The sequence below is a fragment of the Larus michahellis genome, chromosome 3, assembly GCF_964199755.1.
Source record: "Larus michahellis chromosome 3, bLarMic1.1, whole genome shotgun sequence".
NCBI classification, from domain to species: domain Eukaryota; kingdom Metazoa; phylum Chordata; class Aves; order Charadriiformes; family Laridae; genus Larus; species Larus michahellis.
In genome coordinates this window covers 77,355,141-77,370,414 of record NC_133898.1, presented here as the reverse complement: position 1 = coordinate 77,370,414, position 15,274 = coordinate 77,355,141, and the positions used below count along the sequence as shown (strand labels likewise).

Genomic DNA, 15,274 nt, shown 5'->3' with positions numbered 1-15,274 from the left:
TACTTTAAGATATTGACAGCAACGAGTCCACCAAAAATTAAACTTTCTGATAAGCCTTCCGATTATAAGCATTTAACTTTCCGATAAGCCTTCTGTTTTTATTTCTTTACCATAGGTTGTTGGAAACAAATCAAGCAGCCCTTCACCAGACATCAGTCGACTGAGTTTACCATCAGCTATAATAATGAGAAGGAGACACCACAAAAACTAGATCTGGTCACCAGTGACATGGCAGGTAACAATTGCTCCCCCATGATGCCTTTGTGTTTCTCTGCACCCAGAGCAGGTAACAGGGAGAGGGACGGGCCACAATGTTGTAAGCTCCAGGTCTCACACAAGCTGAGGCCCAGGAACAGATTTATCTCTGTTCATCCCAGATGTATAGCGAAGCCAGCTAAATATATCAGTGGAAAGTTAAAAAAAAATTTTTTCTTGGAGTTTTCAGGAAAGATTTCCTGACTCTGAAATGGGTACAGTTGAAGGTAACCATGGAAGGCAGTCAGGCATGGATGCAGCGCGGGAATGCGCCTCGGATAGGATAGTTTGGCTTTGCTAATTGATTTTTGTGTTTTTATTTAAATACAAGTGTCTCTGGAAATGGAACAAAGTCTAATGCCCCTTGTTGCTGAGCAAATAGAAAAGCTGCTTACTTGGTTTGCAGTGGGATTTCATGCCCAGCTGGAAGTCGTGCTGAGATCCCTGTGCAGCTTTCCTGCTGCCTGAACTATTCTGGAGACGAGGCCCCCTGAAGTGGAAGCAGGTAGATGAGAGAGAAGGGAAAAAACCACCACCATGCGTCTCTCCTGTGCCACCTCGGCTCCAGGTCACTCTTTGGATAGAGCAAATCCCCACATCGGTACTATTTGCATCCCAAAGGGATGGTTTTTTAATTCATCCTCTTAGCACATCTTATCCCTGCCCAGTTTAGTCTGTCTGGAAAGGCGAGTGAGACCAGCCATTTCATGGGATCAGTGATCAGCAATCTTCCAGAAAGATTAACTTGCTGTTTCCAGGCTCCAGACCATAGAAACTCCTTAGAATTTCTCCAATGTGTTTGGCAGAGAAATACACTTAAAAAACAAATGGATGGTTACTGTAATTCCATATGGTGCTACCCTGGATATCTTTCAAAGATGGTTTCAACCCCTTACAAAAGCTTTCAATATAAATACGCAAAGACCTATAAAGCAGATTAATTTCATGAAGGAAAGGGAGCGAATAAAGGTTGCTCACAAATGATGGTTATCTGGCTCCCCTGGCTGTGGCTGGGGAGCCTCTGCTCTCTCCATCCTCCCCTCCTGCCCTGTGTGGGAAGTCTGGACACCCAGCCTGGCCAGGCAGCTCCCCAGCCTTAGCGTTTGACCCGCAGTCTCCTTAAAAATAAGAAACGTGAAATAAAAAAAAAATGTGAACGCAGCCCAGAAATGTGCCGTTTAATACTTTAATTGCAGAGGGCATGCAAATGGCATACAGGTTAACGTGCTACACGAAATTCCCCCACACACACTTTGAATCCCTGGCTGCCAGTTCTCAAAGGCAGCGGGAGCGACTCGAGATGCTTCATCCTGAGCGAGGGAGATTGCTGGGGATGGCGGCAGCGATGCTGGGGAGAGCTGCACCGCTTGCTTAGTGAAATATCATAACACCTTCACCCTACATGCTGAAGTTTGGGAAGCAGCCAGGAACTGCCAAAAAGATTCACAGGACATATGGGATCGAATTCGACGCTCATGTCAGATGAACCACGATGCCAGAACAGAAACTGAGCTAACTTCTTCACGCCTGCGTCAAAACACGATACTTTAGCAGTGTCATTTACTAGAGCTGTTCAGGCCACCGTATGTATCCGTAAGAGATTGTCACTAGCACCAAAGCGAGAAAGTTAGAACGCTGAATTTTCTCATAATAGTTCTACTGGGTTTTTTGAAAACCCTTCAAGTCCAGGTCTCCTTCTTACCCGTCAGCCTCCTCGACTAGAGCTGCCAACGCGCGCTGCTTGAGGCTGCATTTTCTCCACCTCGCTCCTTTGCTCCTGCTCGGGCCGTTTGCCCATCCCTGGCTCTATCCCTGCCGTCCCCCCCTGACCAGGGTGACCGCCCGGTTCCTCCGGCGGTGCCGGTCCCGCTTCTCCTCCCACAGCCCGGCCCAGCCCGCCTTGCGCACCCGCAGCCGTGCTGAGCTGGCTTAGCACATTTCACACTTCCCTTGACTCTCTTGGCTGCCGTTCCGCCTAACTTCATCCTTCTTGTCAGTCAGCCACTGCGAGATGCCTTTTAAATAAAGCCTGCGCTTGGTTGGGATCGTTAAGAATCCTCCGGGCATTTTAATTATTTCAGAAGTGGAACACTTGCTTTGGAGAACTTCTTGTTTGTGGATCTCCATGCAATGGCCGTTGTCCAGTTCATTGCTAGTATTCTGTTGACTTCTCTTTTTCTAGGGGTTTCGAGTATACTCCAGAAATGACATCAATTTTTTTGTGTGGGTAGGTGGGGAAAGGGAGGGAGGGAGTGGGGAAAGGGGTGGCAGATTGGAGCTCCTCCATGGAAGAGCTTCTGCCATGTTCTGCAATGCGTGCTCGCTGAAGGAGGTGACAGGACCGGTGCTGGGGCGAGGTTTCCTCACATCCCTGATAACCACGTTTGATACAATAATGAGTCATTTTTCAACATAAAATACTTATCAATGCCTTGGATACATAAAATAATCCACCTATGCCTTATTGAGCAGTTCATGCTTCCTTTTAGATTATCAGCAGCCTCTCATGATCGGGACTGGGACGGTAACACGGAAAGGATCTACTTTCAGACCCATGGACACGGAAAACGAGGGAAGAAGGGGGAGTTCAGAGTTTGAAAATCACTATCACTGTCCGCTCAGAGCCAACCGGCACGAGTACGCTCTGCCCCTGACCAGCCAAGAGCCCGAATACGCCACCCCCATCATAGAGCGGCACATCGCAAGAGAAAATAATTTTCCCTCGGAAAATGGCTACAATGTACCCGTTGTCTCCTCTCAGAAACACTCCCTTTCCGCAGGCAGCTTCTCCGGTTCGTGTAAGGCCGATCTCAGGAACGGAGACTATCAGACACCCCAGAGTGTCATAAACTATGACAAACCCAAAGTTAACGGGGTTCTGGCCTCTGTGAGCTACAGCACGGACTACCAGAAACCTCAGCCCAACAACGCCCTCGGGAGCGAGGGCTACTCGACGCCCAGAGACTGCCTAAAGCCAATTAGCCAGACAGCAATGACAGCTCTCTTGTGATCTGGCGAGCAGGGGAGACGCCGTGCGCAGGAACGTCGCCGCACGGCTTTGCGAAGCCAAAACAGAGTTTGGAGGGGGCTCTGCCGCGGGAGGCAGAAGGCAAACAAGCCCTGTGTACATAATATTGCAGTCTTGCTGGGTTCTGACATCTGAAGAAAGCATATGCTGTTTATCACTGTTTATAGCAAGAGAGATGTTATCAGTGAAGACTGTACATCTTATTTTCTGTAACTGATCTCAGTGCTCCATTTGCAACGTGTGCAATTTGTACATAGCTTTTATTTAAGGCGAATTTCTTAAGTTTCCTTTTCACCTGGGGGACTGAAAGGATTGCAGAAAGGCCTATTTAAGAGAAACAGGCCTCCTCCGTCTTCATTTTACCTGCTGTCGTACTGGCAGCTGTAAATGGTGTATCTTACGGTTGTGGTGATTCATCTCCTTTCCTATGAAAACTGAAGATAGGGCATCACTGTAGTTCTTCCTGGGAGGGTGGAAGAAGTAAAACTACTTGAGAAGCATAACGTGCACAGGAGAAGGCAGCTGAGCATTTAAATACCATGCTCAAACACACCTTCCCGGCTGCTTTTTTAGCAGCAATTCTTACATGCTTGAATTTGATCCTAGCATACGAGCTGAGCCTGTCTAACTTGCTATTCGTATTAGAAACCGGTAGAAAGGCTGAAACCAGTTTTGGGTTCAAGCCATGGTGAGCACTCCGCGATAGAAAAAAAAAAAAAAAACAAAACCAAAACAACCCACAAACCAAACAACTGTCAATCTGTGGGTTTTTTTTTTTCCATTAAGTGTGTGTGGAACCAAAATGTGAATTTACAGCTGAGAATTAAATCCTGTTCAAGCCCCAGCTGATGCTTTTGCTGCTAAACTATAAGGAAGTTTGTTCCTTGGCACAAAGCAGCCAGCTTCCTGAACTTTTCATTGCTCCACCAGGTATTTTTCTGCCTTACAAATTTAGTGTAACATTTCTATTTGAAATACTTCGACTAAGTAAAACACAGTGTGTGCATGGCTTACTGTGGCAGTTAAATTTGCAAGATGGCAGATCAGTACGACAACAACAGTTGTTTTCAACTAGTTTTTCTTTTGCGGCTAATGTGACCCTTAATTCTGGTTTTGGACAAACTTGAAAAAGCGTGGGGATGGGTGCAATGTATCGCACAGCAGCTGGCTCCTCTTTCAGCAGAAGTGTCATTGAAGCCAAACAGCTTCTGGTAGCAACTGGGACCGGCCGCTGCCCTTCTACCTGCAGTGCTCGGAGCGTCACTTTGAATTTGAAAGCTTGTCCTAAAACGTCAAAAAGCGATATACTTCTGGGAAGGAAGAACGGTGCTATATTTAAAGCACAAGGATGGGAAACGAGACCAGTAAAACCTGAGCTCTGGGAAAGTCGCTACCTGAAGGCCCTCCATTTCTGTGTGTATAAACCGGGGATAATTTGCAAAAGATGCAACAAAGATTTGTGGTCTGTTCGCCAAGTGCTTTCAGATCCTTGGGTGGGAAGTGCCGTCAGAGCACAAACTAGTTGCAGTGGTGCTACTCACAAATATTGCTAACTCCAGCCATACCCAACCTTAAGGTAAAGCTCTTAGCAGGTTCTTTGCATATGCTTGTTTTGTGGCCTCAAGTGGTGCCATTCCCTCACACTGCCGCGCCGTGCATGCCATTCCCGTGCAGATTCGCGAGTCAAGGTAACCTCGTAGCCTTCCTGTGTTTGCTGTCAATACAGTTTCTGTGAAATGTCTAAAACACCTCAGGTCCTGAAGCGAAACAGCAGCAGCCTGTTTGTTAGACCGAGCTGGGCGGTGTTGTTTACCTTCTGTTGTTTACATGTCTGTGTAAATAAAGAACACCGGTATTTGTAAATCAGTCACACAGGCCTGCTACTTAACTGGGTGACTTGATCATCGCTGCACGCCCACTCTCGTCACATATCCCGCAGGGCGAGAAAGCAGCGTTCCTTACGCCCTGCAAAAGTACCAGTTGCGCTGCTGCAATTCACGGTCCCAGTGTGACAGGCTAAAAAAAGATTGTCTCGGTGCCCCATTTATAGCCCGGCTTTTCTGTCCGTAAGCGCTCGAGAAGAAGCGCCCACGAACAAACGTCTGTGCCCAACGCCGCTGCTGGATGCATATAATTGAGGAAAGGATGAGGATGCCCTCCTGATGAGCCTGAAACCAATACTCCACCCACACGGCTAATTAGCCTGACTTGTCGCTTTACAAACAAGCAGCATTCAGTAATCAGGGCTACTCCCCACCTAACGAGGCACCTAGATAATGCAAAGGTACCAGGCAGCAGATGACACTGCTTGTATTATAACAAACTTTTTGCATGCCTCCGCCACATGCTTTGTACATCTGCAGATCGCTACAAGTGTTCAAAGGGTTCTTGGTAGCACATGTCCCTTTCTGGTGCCATTCAAACCCATCTCAACACAGCTGGTTTGGTTTAGTCTAATAAAAAGTTGGGTCTCGCTTTGAACCTTGCCTTCATTCTCCATCCCCCTCAAAAATACCCCTGCAAAACTGCAAAAAGATAGCTTAAAATAAATCCCCAAACATCTTCGTCCTCCCTGTGTCACAGTGGCTTGGTGGTGACAGGGACAGAGGCAGCGCAGCACCTCTGGTGGTCGCTCACAGCTCCCGGTCACTGCTGTGGTGGTTTATGGCTCACGTCTGAGTGACTGCCGGGGGTGGTTAACATAAAAAACCCTTGGGCTTCTCCACCTCAGCCTGGGAAATAGGAAGTTTTTGGTGACCCTGGAAGCAGATATGCAAGGGAACTTCCTGCCTGCGTAGTCTCTCTATCCTGATGGTGGTAGAGATACTAAATCCTGGTGTAGGCAGGAAAGGGGACTGCCTGAACCTTCCCAGTGGTAGTGGCTCGTCCTCATGGTCCTGCTCTGAATGGCTTCTCACATACTGGTACATCAATCTCCAGCTTGTCTACATCAGCCTGTTCTCACCATCAAAACCAGTTGCAGGTATAACACAGGCAGCCTTATCAAACATCACACATTTAAAAACTCTCCCTTCCACAGTGAAGGTTAACGTATGCCCCCTTTTGAGACATTTACACCCTTGGAAGGTCTGCGTTAGCTCTGGGTCTCCAACATCTCTAGAGATGATTGTGTGAGAGCAGAGTCTCGCCCTCTGGCCGATGGAGACTTTCAATAGCATTTCCGTACTGAACTTCTTCCTGAGCAGGCACTCCCAGCAGGCTGGAAGGGTAAAACTGAGCCAGAGTTCACAAGAAGGTTAAATATTAACTGATCAGGGCACTGAGGGCCTATCTGTCCCAGCTGCAGTTGGCGGCAAGCCTCCGACTTTGCCAGGAACAGAGTCAGGAATTGTAACTGCACGTGTCCAACCGAGGGAACTGAAGAAGGCTCCTGAGGTAAGAAAGCGTAAAGGGCGACATACGCGACCTACAACTGAAAACCAAAAATTACAACTTAGCACGCATTTCCAGCTAGGGCCTTATATTTAAAAACAAAACAAACCAAAAAAAACCACAGAAAACAACAACAAAAGTTCCTGAAACACCACAGCAAAAATACAAATGTTCTTTGCTCTCACCTTCTTAGACTGAGAAATAGATTGCAAATTCTTATTTCTTCGGTCAAGTACCTTTCTAACACTCGATACGAAAGCTTTTTTTTTCCCCTATCAAGTCTAATTCTAAATAGTATTTCCCTATTTCTTTTAGTTTCTAGAGTTTTAACATCAGACATTAAACTCTACCTTAGTACCTGCCAGAATCTTTACACCCAACAGGCAGTAGATTAAAATTAGCCCTTGAGTTGCAGACTGGAACCAGGATTTCCCCAGCTCCAGATGTCCTACTCATTCATAGCACCATCTGCTCTCTTTTACTCTGTCTCTGGATCAAGCACTCGGCCTCACCTCCCTTTCCAGACACCTTCCACAGGGTGGCTTCCACCGGCTTGCACTGTGCACAGCTCAGTAGCCCACTGGCTACGACAGTCTCCGCATAGATGGGGGAAGGCAGGAAAAGAACCGAGGCCAACCTGCATCCCTGGCGTCTGATGAGTACTGTAACCACTGAGCTAACACGGCAGCGGTGACAGCAGTGCCTCCAGTACCTGTGTGTTTTAAAATGAGAGATCCCTGCTTCAGTCTTTAAAAGAAACACCCATGAGGTTGGATTCCAGCCATTAGAAGCAGGCTGTGAATCCCATGGCTTGTCTGTATTACTGGCATGGCTAAACCCTGGGAAGACTGAGTTTTTAATGCAGACTTCCTTCAGTTTTTTCCCCCACTAACTGCCATGTGGCAGTTCTCCACTCCGTGGGCAGATTTTCGTGGAGCCCCGTCTGAGGCATGAAATGTTCCCTACACCGGATAGGAATGTCAGGCTGTAGATCCCGTTACAGAAGCAGACACCTAACTGAGCTTAACTGTTTGGTGGATCAGTACCATTAAAACACCTATGATTTGTTTCCCCATGGTGCTAGAGACTCCCATCCCGTGCAGACATGGGAAGGACAGCTGCACCCTCCCCAGTGCCGCTCCATCATCGCCAGACTCTCTGGACACATTACCAGAAGCTGAGCTGCTCCAGGACTCACCTCCATCTCACTGGAGGAAAATGGTCTTGTGGCCATGCAGGAAATGGCAGAAGGCACCAGAGGCCTTTCAGTGTCAGGTGATCTAAACTGCATCTGCAACACAGAGCAAACTGGGTGACCAGTATCAGTAACTGGTAGAGCCCATGCCTGTGACCCACACCCACTGTTGAGCGTGAGAAGCGCTAAGAGAAACCCCCAGGGGTCAGCTCTGTTGTGGCATCCACAGTAAGCCCCAATTTTGTATCCGTATAATACAGGTGGCAACCATCTGACATGAGGACTCGCTCACTTGCTATTTCTCAGGGATCTAGAAACCACAGCGAGGAAGCACTTTTGCCATAACAAATTACACTGTTTACCCTAAGTTCCACTAACATCCTCTGGCCTTAAAACAGTAGTGTTGCATTTCAGCAACACCTTCAAAAATGTGCCACTGAGGTAGTTAGTTCACCACTGAGGTAGTTAGTTCACCACTGAGGTAGTTAATAAAAACTAAATGAAGTGCAGTTATTTATCTGTGTTGTGGCTTTTGCCAAAGGGAAGGCAAGCTGTTAATTTTTCCCCAGGGAGTTCCAATTCCATTCAGGAGGGCAAGTAACAAAAAGCAAGAAAGTGAGCAGGAGTTTTGTGACCGCTAAGAAAGGAGCCAGCGGTCTCACATAAGTCCTGTGGGGTCGGGCACCCATTGAAAAGTAACCACGTAGAAATCCATCACTATTCTTCTGTTCAACCCCTCTCCAAAACCAGGTTAGCTTTGCTCAGCGAGTGGGTGTCTTAAGGGCTCCCCTAGCCCGTTATTAGTCCGGACCCTAGGAATGACAAGGTCATGCTGTTGCATTCCTTTTTTCCTTCTTATTTTCCGTAATAAAAATTCTATACTGCCCTTTTCTTTTCAATGTCAGCAATGATGTAAGCTGGTACTGATCTCCAACCTCTGCTGCGATAGTACAGCATGGGGTAAATGAAAGCAGGATTTATCGTTTCATTTGAAACTCGTCGGCGGTGTTGATACCTGTACTGAAAATTACCCTCCCGTAGCTGTGCAGGGTTAACAAGACTAACAACGTTACGAGGAAGCAGCAGCGCCTATGAATTATTGAAGAGGGAATACATTTCAAGGAACATGCTTATTTAAAGGGAAGGTGCTATTTCTGCACAATAACTTTCAAACTTAAAATAGAAACCTCTCCTGAGGCTTTCTTTTTTTGAAGCCCACCCCCCCCTCCCCCCCGCCCCGGTACAGTCCTACCATCTATAAAGGACACGCGAGAAGGGGTCAGATAAACTATTTCTAAACTAGATAAAGACAAGAGGGACGACATCCTTAGTTGGGGAAAACTCATGTTATCCATGATAAGGAGGACGCCTAGCATCTGACTTTCTGTGCTATCTCATTGTGTAGTCTGGAGATGAGAACTTGGAGACTTTTTCATTCAAACTTTGCCGTATTTGTTTAGGCTTGGCCTCACATTATGCGCCGGCAAGTCCTGAAAAACATTTGCCATCTACAGTACGCAGAGGTTATTCAGTAACCTCTCGTCCTGGGCTGAGTTAATTCATTATTTATTCAGCCGCTTGCAACACAGCTCCTGGAGCTGCCATGCGATGTTCAAGATATTATCATCTCGTTTATTTTTATACGGTCACAGGTATTAAAAAGAGAAATCCAGGAAGGAGAAAAGTTGATTAAGTAAGTTAAATCACAACATCATTTTTCAGCGTAGCAAAAAATATAAGCCAACATATATGACATAGTACTGTTACTAAGGCTTTTGTGTCCCGATTAACCACCCTGAACTGACCTCAGGAATTCATAATTTTGACTAGACGCAACATTTTTAACAGGCCTTACTGGAAAAGCTCCCTTAATGATCTGCCTTTTCTGCTCACCCAAAGAGGAACATCGTTCCTGGATATCCAGCGTTTCCTCCTATGAGTCTGAGCTAGAAAGAGGAGTAAGAAAAATCACAAGGTATTCACAAATTATTCACAAAAAATTCACAAATTATTCAAAACCCGCAAGGTTCTCTTCGCCAGATCAGCTGACGACAGACAATAATATACTTTAGAAACACATGTATGTTGCCTACCAGAAGGTAGCCAAAAAAGTAACGCCAAAATTCTAGGCTCAAAAGAAACACTAGGAACAATTTAATACAAAAAATACAGAAACATACAGCAACGGCTGAAGCCTGACCCACGACAGGGAGCTTATCAGAAGTCCTCCTCTGTAGGAAGTGGCAGATAGCAGAGAAGATGGTGATACTTGCCATAAAAGAAGGGGAGAAAAGACCGCAGAGAGTAAGTTACATCAGCCACTACCCCGCCTCTGGTCTGAACGATTTAACGCCTTGAGCATGTATTAGAAACTTTAGCCTTTACAACCGTAATTTACACATCTTAATTTCTGTGGCCCAGGCGACCATTTCACAGATGGGCAAAGTGAGCCAGACAGATATGCTGCCACTTGTCCAGAGCTGTAGCAACAAATCAAGCCCACCCAAAAACGTAAAGGCCTTTGAAAACGCCAACCGCAAACCTGCGAAAAGTCCTCTGTCGTGCAGGGAGAGAAGACAGAGGTGATAAAGGCTACGACGCGCGGGCAGACCTCACTTGAAGAGGCAGCTTTTCTTCACATCTATGGCTAAGCTTTTTATCCTTAAGTGACACCATCTGTTCTGACAGACAGTTTTATAAAATTTGAATACGGTGACCTGGATAAAGCATGCCTGTTGTATGGAAACGCCAGTTGTATGTGGACGTGGAAAGGTTGTGGACAGCTCATGTAACTTCTTTTCCACGGACATCCAAGCGCTTTCAGCATCTCATCACAAAAGGCAGCACAAGTCCTGTGACACCCCCCAACACAAAACGAGACACACTTTTGTCAACAACGCCGCAATAACTTTTCTATCATCTTAGAAATACCTGGCAGGTGGCATTCATAAAGATACCCCTTTAGGGTACGTATTTCATTTATACAGGTAAATTTTTGACAGATGAAGTCACGCCCCATCCTCCCCTCGTTTACAGTACAATCACTTCACTGTGTAAGGACCAGCATCAAGGACAGAAATATTTTATGCCATAGAACACTTGACTGACAAGTTCGCTGGTTACCTGGTTAATGACAGCAAACAAGGTTTGGAGACTGCACAACCACTTGGTGGTCATTGGAAACCAAGCGCAGTAGAGAAAAAGATGACGGCGGGTCAATGTGAACTGACCTTCCTCTTTCCTCTGACCAAGAAGCTTCTATCTGAAACTGGACTAGAGCCAAATGTTAGCATAATCTCCTTTTTTTCACTTCTCCTCACCACGATCTGACACGACCGTGACTCTGTTCCAGCAAAGATGCCAGGAATGCAACAAGGCTGATCATGATTGAAGGGCACTGGCAAAGTGCAGGCAGGAGAGTTGAGAAACCTACCCCGTATATCATTTCATATTTTTTCAGGGCATTTAGTCCCTTCTTTTGGAAAGACTTAGTCAGTCCACAAAAAGATAAAAAGTTTCACTGCTTGAGTGTGAGCTTTTAGGAGAGCAGAGCCCTCATTTTTAAAGTAATTGATGGGGATATTTAAGCAGTCTTTAACAAGTCATGAATCCATGACATTATAATTCTGTGTGTGTGTGTTCACATGTGCTTGTGCATACGCTACGCAGACACAGAGGACAATTTTTGCCATAAGATCTGTCACCTGCAAAGTACTTGCTACAAGATGTGAACTAGACTGGATGTTTATTATGCGAAGAGTACATGTTACTAGAAATAGTTCTGACGAATAAAGTTTTTTCTATTTTTTTAATTAAAAAAAAAACACAACCAAAACACAAAACCAACAAAACCACCACCAAACCACCCCACAAAACAATAGGCTGCATTTCTCCAAGTCTGGTTGATGTTGAAGATTTGAAGGACTCTGCTGCCCCCTTTTGGCACTAAATACAAATGCAAATACCTACACTAAAAACTAGGATTCTAATCACAAATTGCAACTACTAAGTAATAGACAAGTTTTGATTTTGAAAATAGCATAAAACTGAGATAGTTCAAAATACACTTGCCTATTTAACCACATCACTCAAGGCAACCACGTTACCTTACTATACGTACATAGCCGTCTTGCTAATACAGAAAGGCCCGTTTCCTTCATTTTAACATAAAATCAGTTTCAAAATTAGTAATATGTGACCTGGATTTAGCATTACCACTTTAGGAGCACAACAAACCTGAAAAATTTCCACTAGCTCCCTGAACTGTCTTATGACACCCCACGTCTGTCACAAACTAGCACATCATCTGAACCGCCACACTGGACAAAAAAAGAATATCAAATAAATCAGAAACTGTGCAGTAACACTCATTTGATAGCTGTACAAAAATCCTCATTTGGCACATATAAAATGTCTATTCCACAGTTTCAAGCTCAAAGCCACCAACGCTGAGCAGCTGAGGTGCGTATCCATTGAAGGGTTTAAGTCGTAGCGCCCATTGGGAATCCCTTCCCTCAGAATCCTAAATAACCACGTACATTATAAATGAAACCAAGAGGAACCGGTGCCTTTGTGGCTGTAACCCAAAGGCTCTGATCCTATAAGAGGATCAACACGGGCAGCCCATAGCAGCCTTCTTCACCCACCCTTAGCTGAGGAAGAGTCAACAGCAGCAAACTCACCAACAGGGAGTGAACTGGGACATCCTATTTCTTGTCGGAAGGAAAATGTTCAGGCCAAGGACGCTTCCAGCAGTGTAAGCGCGGGGGACTGGATACATAACTACTCTGGTTCAGCAGCGCGACTTTAATGCTTTCATTCCCCTAAACAAAATGATAATAAACACTTAGACAACAGCAAATAAAATATCATTAGATAAAAATATTTTCATGCCGTTCTGTTTTACTCCATTTTACAGAAGTAACAGCTGTGCAAATATTTAGACAGCTAATAGGAAAAATTAGATTTAGTCAACAGGACTTACGGAGATGTACATATATTTATTAACAATTTGAAGACTTGCAAGTCAAAAGAAAAGTTACCATTTGTCTCCCAAGCACCCTTGACTTCCAGCACTACAGGCAATCAAAACATGTCTGTAAATGTCTGTACTTTCGCTTTGCTTGTTTTTACATTTTCCTAACCTCCTGGTGGGGATCCAGCCATTGAAAACCAGGCAGCAGAGAGCTGCTGGCCCCGCAACTGATGGGGGGAGATGCTGCGGAGATGGCTCAGGCTGCAGTTCAGGAGCAGTGCTCTTGCTTTTCAAAAAGGACATTTGAAGAATTACAGAGTGCCAGAAATTTAAAGAGGGAAATGCAATCATTATCTCCAGTAGAAAATTACAAGAAAAAAACCAGCACAATTTCAATCAGTTTTCCTGGATTCTTTTTTAGGGATCAATGCTCATCTAACATACCTTGCAGAGGGGACTGGAAGAGCTTCCTCCTGCAGAGCCTTCAAAGCACCGGCAGCTCCGACGCTTCCCCTGGTACAGCTGGGAGAGACAAGTCTCCGCACGCTATGTGGAAGGCTGACAAAGAGACACTCAATAATTTTGACATTAAGCACTTGTAAAGCGTGTGAAAAATTTACCAAAGTGACTTAAGTTTTCCCATAAAAAGGGAAAACCCTCAAAAAATATTCCTTGGCCTTATTCAGCCATTTGGCCTAGAAGCCCCATTTTTTTCTTTCAAAGCCAGCAAAACATTTGCCACTTCTCAACTCCTGGGTTCCCCTCCAACTGTGAAACTTCTACAGTTTCTAAAGAAAGGCAAATCACATTGTATTGGAAAAGACATACTATGGACAAAAGACAAGCTTGAAATATTTTAGGTAATTTTCTTTTCAGGTGGTCGAGTTGAGGTTTTAACCAGCAAAAATGGATTCCTTCTCACACATACCCTGAGTCAGGATGTGTTTCTCTTCTTTTCTGTCATGTGTGGATCTCTGGAAAAAAGTGCAGAGGACTATTTAGTGACTGCAGTCACTATGAGCAGCCTCTGAGGTCCTTCAGTAGGGTACTGGGACACAAAGACATTCTGAACGATCTTTCTTGATCACAGTTGACATAAAGTTACTTTTTTCTCCTGTTTCCATCCATTTCCACCTTCGTTCATAGCTGTCTCTAATCCTCTGCTTGTTTTACGACTGCTGAGTTTTGTCTCCTTTCCTTCTTCCTTCCATCTGCTGAAGTCACCTGTATCTAAACCCTTCTAAAATTTCACAGAGCTGAAAAATAAATTCTTGCAGTTCTAGCCCTCACCAATTGTCCATTATACACCTTTTCATCCAACACGACTCAACCTTGTCCGCTGAGACAGTTCCAACCCTCAGAGTCTTCTACTCTCCGTACACTTTCTCAAGAAATCCTTAATTACTGCTATAACGATACTAGTACCACAGTCACCATACCATTACCTTTCATTTGGTGAACTGGATGCTTTAGGGCAAGACGACCACTCAAGTATAGGTGAGTGATGATATTTTTAAAAAATAAAATTTAAAAAACACAAAACAGACACTTAATCTGAACGAAAAGACTTTAATATCAAGACTAAAAATTATAACTTAAGTGTAACTGCAGTGGAAAAATCAGAATATAGTTATTATTTCTAATGCATGGAAAAGAAAGAAAGAAACAAACAAACAGAAAGAAGAAAGGCAGTTTCCACAATTTTACCCAAATGATTTAATCCTTTGACAAGTTTGGGTCTTTATAGCTTTCCTTAGCCAAAGGCTTCAGAATATTTATGGTACAGCCGGACACTGCAAATATTTCTTTTTTTTTTTTCCTTTTATTGAAAAACATTAATCAGAAAACGCATCTCAAATAACGAAATTTGAGACACAACCTATAACTCTATCTTTTTAAAAAGGTAATTTGCTATTAACCATTGCCAGCCAAGACTGAATTTGTGTCAAACTTCATGTGATGTAGTTTTGGCTTTTCTCATACTAGCTTTACTAGCTTTTTGGCTGGGTGTGGACTACGTGCTTAATGGGGGCGGGGCGGTGGGACGGGGGGAAGAATCACATGCAAGGTTAGGTGTCTGTCTTTTATATATAAAAACAGAAGAAAATTAAATACCAGTCTGAATTAGGTGCAGAAATCACCGCAATGCAGAAGAGTATATTTATTTACAGGCTAATAAAAATATATTATATTCAGCTTAACTAGATGTATACATTTGTTGCAAAATGTGCTATCTGCTACAGAAATGAGATTAATCCATGATGTTGATGTAATAATGTTTGGACAGATACAATAAATACCTGAATTTTGTTTGATACAACTGTGGATTAACATATATTGAGGCAGATACAAACCCTCTTCACTGCCAAGAATACACTTCTACAAAGGAAATACTACATACAGCCTTTGATCAGAGTTAAATTTATTG

At 44.4% G+C, this 15,274-nt stretch overlaps 1 protein-coding gene across 1 annotated transcript in view; it reads left to right on the top strand.

The window, feature by feature from the left end:
- Positions 1–5,146, top strand: part of DCBLD1 (discoidin, CUB and LCCL domain containing 1) — a 49,112-nt gene extending 43,966 nt beyond the window's left edge. The window contains 2 exon segments of the mRNA XM_074580882.1: positions 116–235; positions 2,745–5,146. Of these exon segments, the coding sequence (XP_074436983.1) occupies positions 116–235; positions 2,745–3,265 (641 nt within the window). The 3' untranslated portion in view covers positions 3,266–5,146.
- Positions 5,147–15,274: the final 10,128 nt, after the last annotated feature.